Source organism: Solea solea, chromosome 18, assembly GCF_958295425.1.
Source record: "Solea solea chromosome 18, fSolSol10.1, whole genome shotgun sequence".
In the NCBI taxonomy this organism is placed as follows: Eukaryota; Metazoa; Chordata; class Actinopteri; order Pleuronectiformes; family Soleidae; genus Solea; species Solea solea.
This window is the reverse complement of record NC_081151.1, coordinates 13,378,823-13,397,713: the sequence shown is the minus strand read 5'-3', so window position 1 is coordinate 13,397,713 and position 18,891 is coordinate 13,378,823. Positions and strand designations below refer to the sequence as shown.

General features: G+C 39.6%; 1 protein-coding gene across 1 annotated transcript in view; it reads left to right on the top strand.

The window, feature by feature from the left end:
• The window catches only part of si:dkey-288a3.2 (protein phosphatase 1 regulatory subunit 37), a 69,643-nt gene extending 51,554 nt beyond the window's left edge, over window positions 1-18,089 (top strand). Inside the window, exon 11 of the mRNA XM_058615576.1 lies at window positions 17,361-18,089. Coding sequence (XP_058471559.1) covers window positions 17,361-17,513 — 153 coding nt within the window. The 3' untranslated portion in view covers window positions 17,514-18,089. The remainder of the gene's footprint in view (window positions 1-17,360) is intronic.
• The last annotated feature ends 802 nt before the right edge of the window (window positions 18,090-18,891 follow it).

The window sequence follows — 18,891 nt, the reverse complement described above, 5'->3', positions numbered from 1 at the left end:
GTCTGCGAGTAAAAACCAAATCACTAGTGGATTTGTCTGGGTTCACTCAGACTATGAAGCTTGTATAGCATTAGTAACTTGTAGGAAGTATCTTCTGCTTCCATGACAAAAACTGTGCAAATTGACTTTTACCAGTGTTGTACTTGGGTTAAAAGTGTGGAGATCAGTTAAACAGTATTTACTGCAGCAGCACTACATGGCCAGGAGTGTGTGCACTGGTCTCTCTAGATAATCAGCAGCCCAGGGCCTTTCTTAATCACATGGAGGAGTGTTAGCTTTCACACACTGCTGCTAAAGGGAGGGATTAGAAAATCACACAGCCTGATAAATACAGGGTAGAGGAGGGGAGGAGGTGCACTGTATGGTCAGGGGGCAGCAGACTGTTGTTGAAATCCTTATTTTTGGACAGAAATGAATATTTCCCAGAGCTAAGTTAAAATTAAGTAATTGCAAAATGTAGATGGTAAAAGTTCCTTTTTGTCTACCAGAATTTGATGAAAAAAGTTAAACCATGTTAAATGTGAATCATAGTAGAGCAACAGGACAATGCGCAGCATAACTCCACTCACTGTACCACACCAAAATCCATAGAGAACATTTAAGAGTAAGATCAAACACAGCAAACAAAGCACAACAACTAAAAACTTTTTAACCCTAATATCACATAATGCATGGCTATATTTTGTAATGGCTATGAGATAAAAAAAAAAAAGTGGTTTTGAGTTATGTGAGTTAATGGGACATTTTTATCCTCAAATGACTCAAGGGGGTAGTACATTTTAAATATGATGGTACACAAAAACTAATAATGCATCAAAGTCAATATTTTGGGCTAAACTATGACATAATCAAGACTGATTTGTATCCCCCAGCCACCCAACATTTGTTATATTGAAAATAATATTTTGTGTTTGTTTTTTTTTTTTGTTTTTTTTTATTAATAACAGTGACAGCAAGTAATCAAATTGGCATTTAAAAGGGTTGAATGATGAAAATGATTTAATATTAGGTTGTTTTGAACAGGGCTTGAGTTGTTTCAGAGATTTATGCAGAAAAATATTAATCTTTAATGTTTTTGGAAGTGGATATTTTTGTCTTCTAATGAGTTAAGTGTGTGGTAAGGAAAAAAAACACTCTGTTCTTATACTGTAGATAATAAAAAAAATCCAGAATTTGTAAAGAGGGACACACAAAAATGTCACACTAACACAGCCAAAATGATTGCCAGATCAAGAGGACAAATTTGCTCAAATTGAAAAAAATTCCAAAATAACACCTAGATAGATTCTCACCTCTGCCAGCTCTCTACAGATGTTGGATACTATTCATCATAGAGCATTCGAATTCATGACAGGCTGTAAACCCGTCACTTACTGCTGCATTCTGTACTTATTAGTTAACTGGTCATCATTAACCGTACTGCGCTGGTGTAGGTTCATGTACAAATTAATTATTTCTCCTGCTACATGTCATGCAAACAGTCAAAGCCTGTGCTCCCAGGTCTTCATTATGTTATGTCTAGTGTTCTCTCAGTATGTACTGAGCTTCACAGAAAGGCTATCTACTTCTCCTTTAACCTGGAATATGTTACAGCAGGATCCAGACCTTGATCTCACAGGGTCATTTTAAACTTATTTCAAAAGCATTAGAGACAGAAACTCTTTGGAAACTTGTTTTAGTGTGTAGGGTTTTACCCTGAAAGTTGAATTAAGTCGTCTGTTCAAACCAGGCCTCTCTTGTGAATGAGTTAAAAGACAACTGCTTTACACTGAGCTATCGTCACATTGAGATTACATGTAAAGATGAATTGATTGAGGAGGTAAAAGACAAGTCTTCGTGACTGAATCTTTTTTTCATTAATTAATTAATTTATCTCATTTTACCTAATATTACCAAACTATATGTATACATTTGTAAAATGAGTGGTTGTCATTTACTGACCATTTTGAAAATTCCTTTATCTGAAACCATTAGAGTCAGGTCTTTTGACTTGATCCAAGATTTGCTTTATTCCTCTAATGTGACACATATGTCGGGTCAGGATCTGGTTTGAAAATATAAAACAAATCTGCACGGCTTAATTGAAATATTAGTTAACAAGGACATGAAACCAGATCCTACATGGTTCCCTACCATATACCTACCTACCTACATGTCGAAGGGCAGGGTCACAAATCTTAGAAGGCTTTGTTGTCCTTGAACCCATTTAATAACAGACGTGTTTGATTTAATACATTTGTGATTTGCTAAATTCATTTTTTTAAATTAAAAATAATAAATGGATTAGCCCTGATCTTTCTTTATGTAAAAAACATGATAATATGACATGTTTTGTCATAATCAGAGTCAGTTAACAAACAAAACATGTGTTTTTCATCTGAAGAGCAAGATTTCACCGTAAGGCTGAACTGAAATCCTAATCAAATAACTTATTTAAGTGGCTTTCAATTCTGATATTGCACTTGGTCGTATTGTGATTTTCTTGTTATTAACTGTGCAGCCCTTTGTACTTATAACTCTGCATATATGCATTTTATATTCTCACTTATTATACTGCCCTACCTTTCCACAGTGCACTATTGTTTGTGTGCTCAGTGAATGCACTGTGTATTTCAGCCTGTCAACACTGCCTTACTATCTGTACGAACAGCCACACATTATTCTCAGTTCAGTCTCAATTCAGTCATGAAAGCATTGAGAAGTGAGAATATCCCGTATTGTGTTGTCTTGCCTGATCAGCCATCATTTTATAATTTATCACCAATTATTCCGTGGCCTCTGGATCCCACTTGAGAACTAGATTTCCATTACAATTTCAATATTTCTCAGTTACCTTGCCCTGGTTTATGAATTTCTCTACCTTCTCAAAATGTAAAACCAAGCAGCTGTGGACACATTTAAATCACTGAATAGAACTTATTCCCCGAGCAGATGAAGTGATGAAGTTACTATAAACCCATGGATTAAAGCTCAACAGAGCAATTCAGCAACATACAGCACATGCACATACAGTTACTCTTTGATGGGCAAATCCAGGGTCAGTGCCATCATCTGTTTCCTTACCAGTGTTTTCAGAAACTATGTAAGGTCAGTCTTTCGCTCAAAATAGATGGAGATCAACACCAAGGCTTAAGTTCAGGTGTTTTTTTTAAGTTTGGCTGTGACTCACAGTCAGTTCTGACTTTGTTGAGTGCACCGCTGTTGCAGGGAACTAGACACAGAAACTCGCTCTCACCAAAACCCAGCTGTCAGCAGTGACAGTGAAAAAATATTTTAGCCACCTAATTAAAGGCTCAACTAATGAATATCTTTAGAATCCTCTTAGCTGCTCTAACTTGCTGTCAGACAGCCTTTTATGACTGGAAACAAGTTTGTAAACTACTCACCGTGCTGTGATAAAGTCTTCTTCTTTCGGCTTCTCTCTTTATGGGTTGCCACAGCGGATAATCTGCCTCCATCTTGCCCCACCCCTCGTGTCCTTTTCTGTAACACCAAAGTCCGTTGAGAAAATTAACAATTTTAGGTCATGGAGAAACAGGAGCTGCCGGTCAGCTGCTGCCTCATTTGGTAAATTTGGATTAGGGATTTCAAACACTGCAGTCACAGAATAACTAATGTGAAGTTACTGATGGAGGCAGCAGTGCTTTGTGATGTTAAAATCACAGGTTTTCTCTATGGAGTTTGATGGAGTGGTTTATGAATGACACAAACTGAGTAGCTATGCCTTTAACTCTTGTTTAGCTATTTCTTCTACCATTACTAAAGCCTGTGACATGTGACAAATGTGTGTGTGTGTGTTTAGTGTCACTTTTTTGTCATTTTTGTTTCTGCTCCTGTGATCTTAGTAGTGGCTCTCTTTATTCCAGTCGTCATCAATATAATTGCCGAATCATAACTTCACATAAATATTTTGATCTTGTAATTACGAAAGAAAAAGCGTGTGTATCTTAAAACAGAGCATGGCACCACCTCCTGCCTTTGAAACACCAGGCATCGCTGCTATAATTGCTGTAATAAATACTTCCACTCTTGAATATAATGGTTTGCCATTATTACTGTATGAAAATACAAAAGCAATAGGTCAAATTAGTTTTAAGTTAATGTGAGTCTACTCTAAATTAGGGGTTATAACAAGAAAATAATGGAAAAAAAGTGAGAGACATTTTACATACCTTAAAAATTTAACTTTATTTTCTCAACAAGAAAATTAAAAGAAACTGTAGTTTAGCCACATATTTACATGTATGTGTTTATCTTTGATTTAAAGATCACCCAGCTGGATTCATTCGGTTGGATTTCTTTCTTTGTGTGTGTGTGCGTGCGTGTGTGTGTGTGTCTGTCTGTTTTGTCAGAACGCCACAGTCAGATGCCTCAAACAACAAACAACATAGCTTTGTTTCTTACTGATGAACATGGAAACATAGCCTCATCTCACGCGCACACACACACACACACACAGGAGTTTAGAGTGCAGATATTTGGTATACAACAGTGACATCTTCAGTTGGAGTGATGGAAGGCTGAGCACTGCGGAGCAGGAACAATAGAAGCAGCTCACAGTGTTTGTCGATGGAGCAAACACATGGTAATTAGTGCCGTTTATAAAGAAGAGGAGGGGAAAAAAAAGCTCTGTGAATATGCTCCGAGTGCGTTCATTAAGATTTAGTCGGCACTGCACCATGTTTGCCGGATGACAGTAAAGTGATGTTCAAGCGTCCTAAAAAAAGAGGGAAGTGATCTGATGCTGTTCTGTGTTCTCTCCTGTTGCAACTATAAAGCACATTTAAACAGACGGATATTTGTATTTAAGCTATTTGTATTACTGATAAAATTACTATATGCTACTACTGCTATTTGTAAAAATCAATTTTAATCCCAATCAGTAATTATTTAATTGTAGTATACATATATACTTGTGTAAATCTGACCAGACCAGTTTTTACAAGCACCGATTCAAATAATTTAAACAACAGTGACTGAATTTGGTGAAGAACAAACTGCTGCGACAGTACATGTCTGCAAAATGTACCTTCCTTCCTGTTAAATCAATTTATAACTCTTTAAAAATTGTGCCTAATAGCATTTTTCTTGAATCAAACAAGAGACTCACACTCTCCAATTCTGCTCCCTGACTCCAACAACATATATATGTATATATATATATATATATATATGTATATATATATATATATACCACCCCACTTTTTTAGCATTCTGTTCAACATATATATATATATATATATAATATAGTACAATATAAACATCATTTGTATACTGCCTGTAGTAAATTTATATTATATTGTTCCTGTTTGTGTGTATTAAGACAATTTTAAAATTAATTTAGCAACACTTTCTTCATTCATTGTATGAGTGAAAATTTTAATCTGGAGATGATTTGTAAAAAAAAATATGATAATATAAAAGCCATTGAATATTTTTTCTTGAGCTTCCTGCACCGTGGTGTGTGATTTGCAAGTGTTTTGACTTCACTGATTAAGGACTCGGTGAGAGAGATTTCGTGTGACAAATGGTGTCGCTCTGGAAGAGAGAGAGAGAGTGTGTCACAGCAACAATTTGGGGGATTTGGATCTGATTAGAAAGCAGAATATGTTCATATCTGAGCGACGTGTTTGCATTTGTTTGTACGCCGCGCCGTAGCTTGTCTCTCTTTCCATGCAGAAATCTAAATATACGGGCATAGAGAATCACAGCCGTATAGATCCACAGTGTCAGTGCGTAATTAGAAAAGCGACTACACAGAGAAGGAGAGAGGGAAATAAGCTCTTTACTAGTTTGGACAGTATCTATCTATTTCAAATGTCATGTTGCTCAGCTGCACTGTCAGGGAATTGAACCCTTGCGCATGGCACTTCATTTTAACCATCCATATTCCCCATTTACAATACAAATGACGAGAACTTATATTGATGTTATTTTCTGATTAACGTCTGATGTCTGTGGATGTCTTTACTGTTATTTCAGTGGCACTGACTAAAGGTATCATTTCTTTAATTGTTTTTAAAAAGCACACAAAAATCATACGATCAGAAAAATACTGCCGTGCAAAAACCTGTCAAAATATTTCCTGCTCGTTTTTTCTTTCCAATATGTTAATGAGTATTTCATGTTTCCTTTTTTTTTTCCACACTCTGACAAAAGTCAAAATCAGACAAACCACAAAGAGCCAGGGTTTTTTTTTTTCTCTGAAGAGTATCGTATTGTAGGTAAATGGTGTAAATTCCTAAAAACTTAACGTTAGCTTCAACAATATGACTTTAAAAAAAAAAATAATAAAAAAAAAAAAAAAACGACACAACACACCACTAGCATGATACTTGAAACTGGCATCTGAGATGTCATTTACATATATTAGCATATAAAGTAATTGGCACAGATGCCAAGGAAGCAGCCACAAACAGATTAATTGTCATCGAGCAGTCGTGGTGACATAGTTAAAAAATGAGCTCCTTTTAAGGCACCAATTATCAGAGAATTTCCAAAGTAACCTTTTTTTTTCATCAGCAATTCTTCTCACCACTGCTGTCGTGTCACACACTCACACACACACACACAGAGGAGAAGATGGACAAGTTATATGCACGGTATTAGCATCCTAAATGTATAAATATTGTAAATAGCTGTCTGTCGTCTTTCAAGTTGTGCCTTTGAAATCAGGCCGCGCCGCATCCCGCTCTGAAAATGAGCACATGTGCCTTTGTTTAGCCCAGGATCAGAACAAACGGAAGACATTCTCACACACACACGCAGACACACACACACACACGCACACACACACTCACACGGTGTCATTGTGAGAATGCGTAATGAATTTTCACAGATAGAAATAAGAATGCGTCTGCTGGGGCGTCCATATGCTGTTTTCTTCCTCCTTTCTCTCTTTTTTATTATAAACACATTTTAATGCTCTCTGAGCCCCCGATTTCAGCACAGGTGTGTGTGTGTGTGTGTGTGTGTGTGTGTGTGTGTGTGTGTGTGTGTGGCAGATTTTGAAGTTGATCTGCCTCTAAACGTGTGCATGTTGATGTTTGACAAAGGACAGTCTTCGTCCCATTCCCATGCATGGCCTTGAGGAAAGGAATTGTGCTTGTAACCGGTGGGTTGCCCGTTTAAATCCCGGGGACTGGTAAAGGGCTGGGGTGCCCCTGAGCAAGGCACCCATTTCCCATTGTGCTGCCCACTGTTCCTGTGTGTGTTCCACTACTGATGTGTAAAAAAAAAAAATAACACTCAGCAATGACCATGAAGAAGTGGGATATGAAAATCTCATGTCAATTTCATTTTGATTACATTAAGCAAAATAAATGTGATTCCCAATATTATACTGTGGTCACTGAAAAATAACTGTTTATAACTGATTTTAGTACAAATATAGTATTCATCCATCTTCTGAAAGCTTACAGACCTCACGATTATATATGACGCGTTCTGCAAGTCAGAGCTTTTGCTGACTTGCTGTGAAGTGTTTTATAACTTACTGCTTCTCCCTGCTCTCTGGTTTGGGCTGTGGCAGACACACACATTGAGTGGAAGTGGGTAAGAACAAGTATGAGGAAGGGTGAGGGAGGCTCTTGCAGAAACGGTCTATTGTATAACATTAGCAGGAATCTAAAAATAACCACCCATGAGTATATTTGTATCAGTGCATAGTTGTTTTAAAATAAATGTAGTTTGGTTTTTATAGTTGGAATAAGCCTTTTATTTGTACTTTAGGTAAAAGTCTGACGTGTGTTCTCTGTGGACTCTGGTGTGAGCAAGTGAGTGTTTTACAAACTGACACAAACTTCAGGTTCTTGTTGGAAAAGTTAGTCTTACTAACAGTCAGATTAAAGTGTCAACATTTTGTAGCTCTGCATGCATGCGTGCGCCCTGGAAATCTAACCACCTGCAACCAGGAATACACTCCACCAATGCAAAGGCTGCTGCTGCTGCTGCTGCCACCTTGTGGCAATGGATGGATGATTTTTTTTTTGCAGTAATAAATGCTGCTGGCTGCAATTTATGATGAAACATTGTTTTGTATTACATTGTATTTTAATGTCTTTAAATTGTCATAGAGGCTTGATTTATGTGTTTTATATATAAATTATACTTATTTGCTATGTGTTTACAATTAGCTGTAAGCTATAATCAGGTCAGTGGGAAGCACTTCTGCACCCAGGGGGCAATGGGTGTTTGGATACCTTCCTCAGGGGCATTGTCCCAGGATTTGAACCAGCGACCCTCTGGTTACAAGCCCGGTTCTTTTCCACTTGACCATGGGCTGTCCAAATTAAATATACACTGTCATACAGCTCCACTGTGTAACTTTTGCCACAAAACACTGCTAGCGTCGCTTTCTCACTATGATGAGAAACTTCAGTTGTGTTCCAGAGAACAGGGATTAAATCCATCCCTTTCTTCCTTTCAAGGCAGATGCTGCACATCTTTGAGTCTGGTTCTCTCAGAGATTTATTCCTGTTCTAAGGGAGGTTTTTTTTCTCTCCACTGATGCCTGTTGTTTGCTCCTTGTCTGAATTGTTGGGTTCCTCTGCTCTCTATTGTAAATGTCATTTGCCTTGAGATAATACAGGTTGTGATTTGAACTGAACTATACCACCTATCATGACAAAGTGTTCTTCCAAAGATTTTAAATGTAAATGGTCACAAATATCTGGGCGTCATTCAGGATCCAAATCTTACATTTAAAAAGTATATGAAACGGTGCCACACACTGGCCTGTAGACTAGTGGAGCTGGGAATTGAACCCACAACTTTTCAAGTTGCAAGACATGGCTCGCTCTACCAGTGAGCTACCGTCACCACTCGTGCAGTATATAAAATATAATAATATCCCACAACGCGGCACCTCCACCTGTGAAGAGTGTTGTTCAGCTCTGCTCTGAGCAAATGAGCAGAGAGGAGGAGGAGGAGTGAAGAATCCCTGAACACAGCTCTGTCTAATCTGTCAGGGCCATTAAGGAATGGAATAAGCTTCCTGTTAATCTGAAAACCTTGGTGAATGGAGGCCAATGTGTTGTCCTGATAAGAATAGCTCTGTGTGTATGTGTGTGTGTGCGTGTGTGTGTGTGTGTGTGTGTGTGTACTTATCTTTGTGAGGACCAATACACTTTTTGTGGGTTTTGTTAGTTTTAGGGTTAGAATTAGTTCAGGTTAGGGTTAACGTTAGGGTTAGGCCAGTAGTAGTTATGGTTAAGGTTAGAGTAAGTCTCCAGGAAATGGAATGCATGTAAGTCAGTGTAAAGTCCTCTGAGTCACAGAAACCAGACGGTGTGTGTCTGTGTGTTGCATGACTACAGATGGAAATTAGCAAGTCCCTAATGTGGTACACAGCATCTTTTTTTTGCTTGCTGAGCTTAATGTATTTGTACACTTTACCTGCTTCAAATGCATTTATTAAACTAAACTGAACTAAAATAAACCAAACCATCCTCTTATTCTCCCCCAGCCAGCCAGCATGTCCTTGTTGGCCCCATGATGGTTCTATTCAGGCTGGCAATATGGGTCCCAAGCTTAATTTGTCCACTTCAAGCACAGGCCCACTTACTACCCAGGTATCATGGAAAGAGGCATGGTCTTGAGGTGGGCAAATGTGGGCGGGGCCATCATGGACATGATGAGAGAGAATATGAGAAATCCATTTATAATTTTAGAAAGACGATCTGACGCTCTTCCCAAACAGTCACATGAGTGAAGACTTTGCAAAGCTGGCACGTCGGTGTGTTTTGTTTAATATGACATAGAGTGACAGGATGGAGATCTCAGTACTTGCTTTTCCATCACTGCTACTTCCCATGAACCACTGAGCCCCACACTGTTGTACGGAAACCAATCAAAAGTCATCATTGAGCCACACTGAACACACTGTGACTCAAACCCTCACAGTACAACATCCTGTGCTAAATGGGGATTAATCAGCCGTCTAAAATAGCAGCTAACGCACTCTTTCCTAACATTTGACAAAAAGCACAAATGAGCAGCTGTTTTAGGAAATAAATGAGCATTAGTTATTCATGTGGAGTTTATATAGAGATAAACAAGAGAGAGACTCCATCACATGGTGGTATGAGGTATCATCGGTGCCCCAGCACGTCCATCGTCAGACACAAATCTGAGGGAATGGATGCCAGCAGGGAAATGAGGAAAAACATTATTTTAGTCACTTTAAAAAAAAAGGTTCACCTAATAAAAATAATAACCTAATTAGGATCATGCAATTTTATGAATAGGTTTGCCACTTTTTCTCACCATTAGACCACCTTTTCCAGCTAGGAATATGAGTTTGTGTCGCCTTGTGAACCACTACACCAAAGTCCATAGAGAAAATCAGTGATTTTACACTACAGCACATTTCAAATGTGATCATTTGGTAATTTCTCCAAATGATGGATTTAATGGTGGTTTAAGCATTTAAGCATAACCTTCTCTTTATTTTATTCACTGGTTGATACACTAGTCAGATTACATGTTTTACACTTGCACGGTACTTTCCTTCATAGATATCTGACATGGATGGAATATGATACATCGACACACACACACACACACACACATGCATGAGCCTACCAACAACAACAACCTGTCAAATGGAGGCCTTGACACAGCCATTAGAATATGGACACAACAGCAAATGGAGGAGAATGGTGACAAAGTCACCAAGGCTCAGGGAGGAGTGTGTGTGTGTGTGTGTGTGTAGGTGTGTGCGTAGGTGTGCGTGTGTACTTCTGTCCCCGAGGCAGACCCTAATAACATTTGTTTTTCTGAGGATACAGCGTCAAATATTTGTGATAATATACTCTTTTTTTAAGTAAAACTTCAATTCAATATTCACTGTGTAGATTTGACAAGTGATGAAGAATAACTGCTGTATCTGTACTCTAATGGAAGGATTACAACTTAAAGATATGAACTGTGTTTAACATTTAAGTATTATTGGAATTAAACGTAGAAGAGTTCAAAAGTGGCTTTTTTGAAATCGCAGTATTGATTTTCGAACAGTTATTGTTGTTCAGTCTTACCTGACAGTGCTCAAACTTGCAGTATGTCTTGCGCATTTCTACATGTGTGTTTGTTTGTCCCCGTGTGCGCACGTACATACACACACACACACACACTCACACACACACACGCCTGCTCCCATGTGTGTTCATATTTCTTAACGACTTTCTAATTCGGGGCCAGCAGGAACCTGCCTTTATCTCTATTAGTTTAGTAGTCTGGCAAACAAAGAGAGTCTGTGGCCGTGGCAGCGAGCCAGAGGAAGACTCAGCCGTAAAAAGCACTTGTCCATCTGCGTCTCCTCCTCCGCCTCGTCCTCCATCGACTCCCCCTCTCTTATTCCTCCTCTCTGGGTGTGAAACACTCCTCCTCCCTTTTAGTGAAAGAAAAAAAAAAACAGTCTTGATTCCAGGCTCATGAGTCCGCTTACTCAATCTAGGTATTGATTGTTCCAGTCGCTGATCAAGTGCAAAAAAATGTGTAGTGTGGTTTGGGGGAAGGAGAGTGTATTTGGTGTGTGTGTGTGTGTGTGTGTGTTTGAGGAATCACTAAATTAGTTTTGCTGTGCTGAAAGTCTGGCACCTCGATTCCATGTATTATTAAAAGAAAGATATCACGGCATGACATTCCCATGAGATGTGAGCTGATTTTACACATCAACATGTACAAGAGGGGACCAACCACTAAAATATGATTATTAGCAAGTACTATTATTATTATTATTATTATTAGAGGAAGCAAAGCAAGACGGAGCCCCTGCACGTTTACATGAAAAATAGGTTGTTTTTTTTTATGTGCTTTAAAAATATGTGAGATTATATAGACTCACAATGTCACATCATTAAGAGTTTTTATGATCGGATTTATCAAACATGTGCACAGATTTACAATCCACAGCCAGAGATGTATCAACTGTGTGAGCAGTGAAAATAACAATGCACCATTTAATGCAACACATAAGCTGTGTTGCATTAAATGGAACCCTAAAGAGCCTTTAAACTACATTTTAGCAACTCCTTTTACACAAAAATGTTGAAATAAATACAAATCTACACATATACATATAGTATATTTTCCACTTTTTTAAATTGTCATTTATTTGATAGGGACAATGCAAATTAACATTGTACAACTGCAGCCTGCCACAGTATATGCATACAAAAGGCCCCAACAATGAGTACGTACTGTATAGCCTGAAAAGAATGAATTCATAATTTATAATTCATATTTGCTAATCAAAACTTTAAAGTTATCTTGTAGTGGGTCCTTGACTGAGAAAAAAAAACTATAGATCGTTTTTTAGTTAGTCAGGTATAGGTCAAAGCCAATATGTGGGCACACAATAATAAACAATGTACACACACAGAGAAAGACTTTAAAAAAAACCCTTAGTAAATGTAAGTATATACTTACACTGACAGTCCCAGCTCATACTGAAGGTGCCGAACATGAAAAGTGAAGACTTTTCATTTTATTTTTTTAAACAGTGTCATTGCTTCTCTTGAGCTTATCAGACCACAGACTGTAACACATGTGTTTTCATACCTCAAACATGGCTACAACAGAAATACAGACGTGTGGTGTCTCACATCAGACATGGGTCATTTCATCCTTCAACACCTGGTCTAGTACATGCATATGTATTTACCATAGTGCATAATACACTTCATGTAAAGATCCAATATGCAAGTCTTTGCAGTTGAGCACGTATCAGACAAAAGCAAAAGCAACTGTGGCTGCTAATACCAGTCACCTCTCTGCGTCTAATTAAAAAGTGTCCTATTAAAACTGTGATAAAAACTAAAGACAGACATGTAAAAGCAATTCTTTCCTCCCATTAGAACGTGAAGGATTCATTAAAATGATGATGTTGTGTGACTGTAAACATTTTCAGTGCTAATGAAAATTTATTTCAATTAGATCTTAATGGATGAAGTTGTGTTTTTCCATCAGACGAATACACACACAGCACTTACTGACTGTTTAAAGGTACACAATATAAATAAATAAATAAATAAAACATCTTTATTTATCATCAACAAATGTACATCAAAATGCATCGTCACAGTGAATCTAAGAGGCAATTAACACTCTTACTATAGATTTAACACTGTAGAGCAAAGAGTAAAATATAGAGAAAGGTTTAATAAGTGACACAAAGGTTTGATCAGGCAAAGTTGTCACAAGGAGAGGAGACGGGAGGCTTTGAGCTGTCAGAAATTTAGAATGTCAACCTTTATTTTCACGGTGTCTGGACCTTGTAGAACGTTCACATATGCTGCTTTTTACTATCATGGCCTTGTAGGTAAACTTCCTGTGTGTATTTCTAGCCTTTTATCATACAGCATCAGCAACTACAGCACCAGCTGTCTACCACGTGACTTTTTTTAAATGTTCCTGCAGAATTAACTCAGAATTTGGTGAAACTGCTTTCTCCTTCTATGCACCATGGACATGGACTGAGCTGCAAAACAAAATTTCACTACAGACACTGCCTTGTGTTTTCTGGACCGTCCTGAAAGAGACATGTTGTTGTTTTACATAACCTCTTTTACCTCTGCACTTGTATTATGTCTCTCTTTTTTTACTTGTTTAATTACCTCCTTTTTATATTCTATCTGAAATTGTCTCTGTAACTATTTTTGCTATCTATAGCTCCTTTTCCACTAGCGCTACTCAACTCGCCTCGGCATGGCACGGTTATTTTAAGGTGGTACAATAATGTAATGGAAACACAACCAAACAGTGTAGTCGTGCCGTGCCGAGGCGAGCTGGGACCATGTAGTGGAGACAAGGCAATGTCTATCTACTATCTTAGCCAGGACTCCCGAGACCTCGTATCTTAATGTGACTATGGCTAAATAAAGGATAAATAAGACAATTCAATTTAATAAAAACTGACTAAACACCTGGAACACGAACAGCTCAAGGCAAAGTTAGCAACACAAGGGCAAAATGGTCTGTTGGCCTTGTCATGTAGGCAATAACATTTGATTTTTCATCTGCATTCAACATGAAAATAACAACTGGGCTCTTTCAGAAAAAAAATGTAAAACAGTGTTCAAAAGTGGATTCACTGATTTAATCCAAAGCTTCAGTTTTGAAGTCAAGGTCAACGTGGGTATCGGCCTGGATGACTGATACAATCCTCCTGGCAGACGGACAGCACGTGCCACTGTGTGAGCGGTACCAACGATGTGATTTGTAGATATGAACTGACCCTCGCCAGTAAAGGACACATGTAGTGCAACTATTTTAAGGAACACCCAGTTTCTGGAAGACTGCATCTGTTTTTAAACTTGACACAAATGGACCAGGGCCACACGGTGGTGTAGTGGTTAGCACTCTCGGTTGGAACAAGGGCCTTTCTGCATGGAGTTTGCATGTTCTCCCCGTGTGTGCGTGTGGGTTCTCTCCAGGTTCTCCGGCTTCCCACAGTCCAAAAACATGCAATGTGGGGATTAGGTAAATTGGACACTCTAAATTGACCATAGGAGTGAGAGTGAGAGTGAATGGTTGTTTGTCTCTATCTGTGTGTGTGGCCCTGCGATGGACTGACCCCGCCTATCACCCGATGGAGCTGAGATTGGCACAGCACCCCCCGCGACACTCTGGTGGAGGATAAAGCGGTAGATGATGACTGACTGACAAACAGACCAAACAAGGCAGCAGTGGCCCAGCAGCTTCTGTGTCTCCATGAGCTTAAAATCATTGGTTTTCTCTCTGGACTTTGGTGTGGGATGAGAGTTTTTCTGAGACTTTGTCTGATTTTAAGTAATGCTGGATATATAACCTTCTAACAAACGAGGCCCAATCTTTGGTTTATTAGGCAGGAGAAATGCCCTCTGCTCCACACGTGGATGCTCTCTCTGCAAAAGGTTCTGGTTGAATTACGTAAGGAATTTAGCTTATATTGAAAGGAATTCATTCACTGCTAATTTCACTATTAAAATTAAATGTTGACCAACAATTTGCATCAGTATTTGAGGTTTTTCTATCTTAACTAAACTGTTACAAAATGTAAATGTAAAATATAATGTTTTATATTAGTTTCCCTCTTCCTCACACACTTGTCCAGCACTGACTCTCCTCTGAACGTCTGCTAACTGCAGACTGTATGTTCGCCGTGTTGTAAAACTGCAGACCTGCTCCGAGGTGTCAAGGAGGCTGCAGGCGAGCGAGAGCGAGAGAGTCGCTGAGAACTCACTGTGGCTTTGAGACAGTGCTGTCATTTTAATACAGAAATATTCTTCCTCTCACTCACTCACACACACACACACACAGAGATGAACCTCTTCCACCAGCAGAAGGTTGCTTTGCTGTTCTCCACATGCTCATGTCTCCACTATCCAGCCCCCCCCCCCCCCCACACACACACACACATCCTCCTCCACCTCACCTACCCCCGGTGCTGGCAAAGGCACCCGTGTGTGTGTGTGTGTGTGTGTGTGTGTCAGGCTGGCTGCTGCGTGGTGAGCATGCCCTCTGTCATTCATGCAGAGCAGCCCTGTCCAACTGTCACTTCCTGACAGGCCGATAATCAATCTCTTTATTAACTGCTCTGCTGCAGACCACCACCACCACTGAGGGAGGGAGGGAGGGAGGGAGGGAGGAACAGGGAGGAGGTGAAGAGGAAAGAGGGAAGGAAGAGAGGAGAGTACAACTGCTGCCGTAGCTTGGACACATTTTTAGTTTTGTTTTCTGCTGTTGGTAAAGTTTTGAAAAAAAAAAACTTTAATGTATTTATGTAATGTAGTTATATGGCACAACATTTTACAACAATCAACGACATGTTGCAGTCAAGTGTGGGTGGGACTTGTTATTTGTATTGCTAATGATGAATATAGGGGATGGGATAGGGGAGTGGTTTCCAACATGACTGAAATATCATCCCTATACAATTGATATACACATAGACAGGTTTGTGTCCATCTGATGTGTGAAGGTCCAACAGAGCGACCTTTCCCGAACTTTCAAATGTTAGGGTCCAAAATCTTCTGACATAAAAAAATACAGCTGTATTTTCAGCAATTTACTAAAACTCTGCACCTTGTTGCTGTGAATGCACAGTATATGCCTTTAGACTGCCTTTTCTAACTGGAAACTTGAGTTTGTAAACCACACTCTCTCCTCCACCAAAGTCTATAGAGAAATGCTGCTATGTTGATCCACTGCTGCCTCATTAGTAAGTTCAAATGTGTTATTTCTGTGTTTTTTTTATTCCTCTGTTCAAATTTACCTCAGCTCCTGTGTCTCCATGAGCTTAACATTTTCTCTATGAACATTAGTGTGGGATAAGGATGTCTTTGTCTGTGAACTTTGTTCTTTTAATAGATGCTGCAAATGTCATTTAACCCCATTTTTCAACCTCCAAACACATAGAGCAGGTGAAGAGGTCTGAACTATCATTGAATTCACCCACAATTCTCAGCATTCTTGAGGGTTTTTTCTTTACTTTTGGACACAAATCTTTGGATTATGTGATCAGTACCTGAATTGGAATTAAGAATTCAAAGTTTGAAACCAAATTGGATCCATTCCTGATTGAGAAAATACCTATTACGCGGTGTTTGTCAACAGCAGTCCATCACACCTAGGGTGCACTCAGGCCGCTCTCCTCAATTATGCAAAGCCAACATGTGGATGTTTTCAGAAGCGCTGGTCTCAGCATCATGATGTTTGAAAAGACAAACATAGAGCGAGGACAGTTGGGTTCGGAGACGAGGGCTGGAGCTGCTGCCCTGACCTGCTGCTGCTGCTGCTGCTGCTGCTCTTGGTTGGTGAGATGCTGGTCCTTCCTGACAGCATCTCACGTGGCGACGCCGCGATAATTTATGAGGCGGGAAAGTGCATCAGTGATTCTGGCAGCCAGCAGCCAGCCATGCAGGAGGCAGCATACTGCTATAGTCCAGTTCTTCACTCTCGAGCCGTTTTTCAAGAGATTTCTCCCCTAGTGCCACAATGAGATGAATATTTCCACAATGAGACTTATTTAATCCTTTCATACTGTTTAGATTGTATGCTTTATATACAGTATGGGCTGGATCAAGTTTGACCTGAGCCAAGAATTCCTTCATAACAAGTGTTGGGGGCATCTACTATGATCTCATACTCATTTATAACCAACATGATGTAACTGTATTTCATTGGCTGTGAAAATTGTGAGAATTTGTGGCAGCACACACAAAGTACTATGGTAATTCTAGATGTATAATAAATGACATTTCTTTGGCACAAGGCCATGATATCAGCCTTTGAACCTCTGAACTAAACGATCAAAGACACATTATTTAACATATGTTAAGATAATGTAATGTGTGTGTGTGTGTGTGTGTGATCAACAGGATGAGTTCCTGATGGAGACTCAGAAGAGGCTACAGTCAGAGATCACCCAGTGTTGCCTGACCAACGCCAGGCGCTGCGGCCTTGACGTGGACACGTCAGACATGTTGTCGACTGAGGCCGACGGAGCTGCCGAGAGCATGGCCACAGTCTGAGATCTCACACACACACACACACACACACACAGCGAGAGAGGAGGCAAAATGGCAAACCTTGTTCTCATCACCTCAGACACACTCACAGATTCAGTCACAGAGACGGCAGGTCCCACCGTCCCCAGCCCAAATGGCTGACGAGCAGATATATGCGAATAATGATTCTATTGCAAATAATGATAATCATAAAACTCCAAATCTGGGTAATAAAGGCGGAGTAGAGCTCCCTAATGAAACACCGGCGTCCCCTCTGCCTCCGCCTAATGTTCCCGTCGAGCCGCTCGCCATTTTTCCATAAAGCAATTTTGCAAGCCCTCTTCAAACATGAATCACCTAGAAATGAAGAAACCCCCCCACCACCACCACCACCACCACACACCCACACCACCACTGTCACCTCCACCCTCCCCTTTGTACAACACTGGCACCAGACTGGTATGTCTGTGTGCGAGAGGAGAGTCTCATAATTAATCTCAGTCCTTGACTCGCTTCACAAACTCTACCCGGTTAATGAAGAGTGTTTTACGAGTCCTAACCTTTTCACATGCAACAGTTATTGACTCTTTTATTCCTGTTTTTTTTCAACTCTCACCAAAATAAATCCTTCTTCACCTGAGAGCCTGTATGTGTGTATTTTGTGTGTGTGTGTGTGTGTAATTGGAGAGTCTAAATCCAAGTTCACATGACAGTTGTAGCATCGCTGTGTCCCACGCTACATGACACGCTGTCTCGTGTTGTGTCTTAACCGTCATCGTGAGTTAACATTACATGATCTTTCACGAGGAGGAAAACCATGGAGTGCGTCTCATCTCAAAAACATACGTGGTCACATGGTTGCATTTCCCTTTGTTTCGTGTCTATACGTCGACCGCCGAACTTCGATCTCTGTCGAGTTTTAAGATGTTATGTTTTTCCTTTTTTCTTGTCGCTGTGATGAAACACTGTTGTTAGTGTTCAGACTGAGGACTGAATACTGTGTAATGTATTTATACTGATGTGACTGTAAGTTACCAACTTGTTAAAATAACCCTTCAGTAGTGGAAATTGATCATAAGCATAAGTCAGTAGATTTATATTCTTTTTAGTGATTTGCAGAACTTCAACTGGCGGCATGGTGGTACAGTGGTTACTAGTGGTTAACACTGTTGCCTCACAGCAAGAATGTGCTGGGTTCAATTCCTGATCTGGGACCTTTTCTGTGTGGAGTTTGCATGTTCTCCTCCCGCCATCAAAACATGTTAGAATGTTGGACGCATTCGGTCTGGTTGGTCCCTTGTTGCAGTGGCTCTGATCAACCCTCCATCTGACCTTGACATTTCGTTGTGCAATAACCAGTTGTATAATGACAATAAAGATCCTTTCCTTTCCTTAAAGTCTG